Source organism: Zophobas morio, unplaced genomic scaffold (assembly GCF_036711695.1).
Source record: "Zophobas morio isolate AGI-343-1 ecotype UQ-CSIRO unplaced genomic scaffold, CSIRO_AGI_Zmor_V1 ptg000017l, whole genome shotgun sequence".
Lineage (NCBI taxonomy): Eukaryota > Metazoa > Arthropoda > Insecta > Coleoptera > Tenebrionidae > Zophobas > Zophobas morio.
Genome location: NW_026972122.1, coordinates 1,872,950 through 1,874,993, shown reverse-complemented (window position 1 = coordinate 1,874,993; position 2,044 = coordinate 1,872,950). Strand labels below are relative to the sequence as shown.

The 2,044-nt window shown below is 38.2% G+C and overlaps 1 protein-coding gene across 1 annotated transcript; it reads right to left on the bottom strand.

Annotated features, from left to right (window-relative positions):
* Window positions 1-754: 754 nt before the first annotated feature.
* Window positions 755-2,044, bottom strand: LOC135130010 (phospholipase A2-like). The gene is made up of 4 exons (XM_064057300.1): window positions 1,691-2,044; window positions 1,361-1,630; window positions 995-1,307; window positions 755-942 (listed from the first exon to the last, which is right to left on the bottom strand). Exons 1-4 carry the CDS (start codon window positions 1,779-1,781, stop codon window positions 867-869), a joined length of 750 nt encoding a protein of 249 aa, XP_063913370.1. The 5' UTR covers window positions 1,782-2,044; the 3' UTR covers window positions 755-866.

Sequence of the window (2,044 nt, the reverse complement as noted above, 5' to 3'; positions counted from 1 at the left end):
ACTTCTGCGATCGAGGTCTTTTTCGAATATCCATTGCGACTGGCGCTTCGAGACTTCCGGTATACGGCTCCAGACTTGTGTTTATGCGACCGCCGCTCGGCCGTCGCTGAGTCACCCATCATCGACACACATACTAGAAAAACCCATAGGCGTCGTACCAGGGCGGCGTATGGGTTTATTTCGTAACAATATTCTCAAAGTAAACTAAGTAGACCAAACACTGATATATAGAGATTAATTTTAATTTTTTATTCCATTTTGACAATTTAAATTGCCTTTGTTAACTCCATAGTAACTTTCATAAGAAGTTCGTGATTCATTTCAGTGAAATCAAAGCGTTTAGTGAATTCAAAAACTTCAGTAAACAGATTTTTATTTCTTCTGCAAAAATACTAACATTGAATTAGTTTTTGTATTTGCGGCGAATGGACAAAATAATGTTTTGATGATTAGTTTCTTGTTTCGACACGGAATTTGACGCAGAGGAGCGTACTGCAGGATTTAAGCAGATCTATGTGATGATTGTTCAATGATTCTTCTCGAAATTTCGACTTTATTATTCAGAGAATCCTTTATGTATTCTTCCACGACACTATTCGAACGCTAGCCATCGTGTCCCTTTACAACTGTCAAATTTGCCCCAGAGTCTGCTAGTAGAGTTGTACTCGAACGCCTAAAACTATGATCCGTATATTCTTCTGGATTTTGAAGGACTAGAAATTGTGCAATTTTTTTGGGAATTATTGAAAAAGTGTTCACTTCTACAGGTTATACCGTGCATTTATTAAGAAATTAAAAACCGTCTAAAATCTCCATGTACACTGTACACAAATTACAATTGCATTAACAATATTTTAAGACAAACGTTAAAATATCGGACTGTCGAACCACTGATAGACTTTTTCTGCATCAAGATCCGTCAGGTACCCTTCGCACTTTCCTCTGAAAATTAAAAATAAGACTACACGTTTCAAAATTTAAATAGAGTACGTACCCTTTTTCTTCAAGACATTCAATAATAGGATAATCTTGTTTAAAACACTGAGGCCCCAAAATCGTAAAGTACGTGTACCCGACACTATCAGCCACAATACTGTTAGCTTCTTTCAAACACTGATAGAATCGCGTATCACAATCACAGTGTGACCTGGTAAAAAGACCAGTATTGACTAACCCATACTTGGTCGAATCGGCCGCCATATTGTCGGGACAAACGTCATGTTCCCTGCAGCAACTATCAGTTCTGGAATATCTCCCCAAATCGTCGAACGAGTTGGAAATGTTACCATCGCCACACCATTTGGTACCTACATAGAAGCAATTTTTTATAAACATTCAAAAATCGAACTAAAAAGCATACCTGGATATATCGCCTGTATGTTAGACTTAAAAGTTTCCATGTTACCACCAGACAGGGTTTTATTACAATCGAGCCCTTTAGTGTCGCTACTTGAAAACGTTCGCTTAATTGCTTTGAAGGTTTTGGATGCCCCTCGTATTAACTCGCGCCCTACAGAGTCAAAACTGCCACGTTCTCTTTCGTCGTAGATGCGATTGATATTGTCGTTGTCTCTGGCAGGAAGAATGTACTTTGCAGGCCGGAAAAGTTTATTTTTGAAATATTCATAAGCTGAAAAAACAATAAGACTGTGTTAGTACTGAAATGTACTAAAGCCGGAATTACACATACCTCCAAATTCAAAGCAATGATGCTGGTGGACCAGAAACACTAAAACACAAGTCGCCAGAAGCGTTAATGATGGAACTGAAGGAGTCTTCATTTTTCCGGAATCAGTTAATTTTCTTTAAGTCGATTACCGTTCACCACAGAAGTGTTAAAGGAACTGGATGTATTTGCCATAAATCGCCGACACTTAAATAGGGAATGTAACATCCGAAATTTTCCCAATTTTATCAAGTTGTGCACCAGTTTTGCGAAACGCCGCTCTTTCCGGTTTGATATATTTAGATGACAGTTTGAGGAAACTAAACCACAGAGCGTGTTTTAGTAGACTTGGGGTACTACTCGTTTTCTAATGGAAAA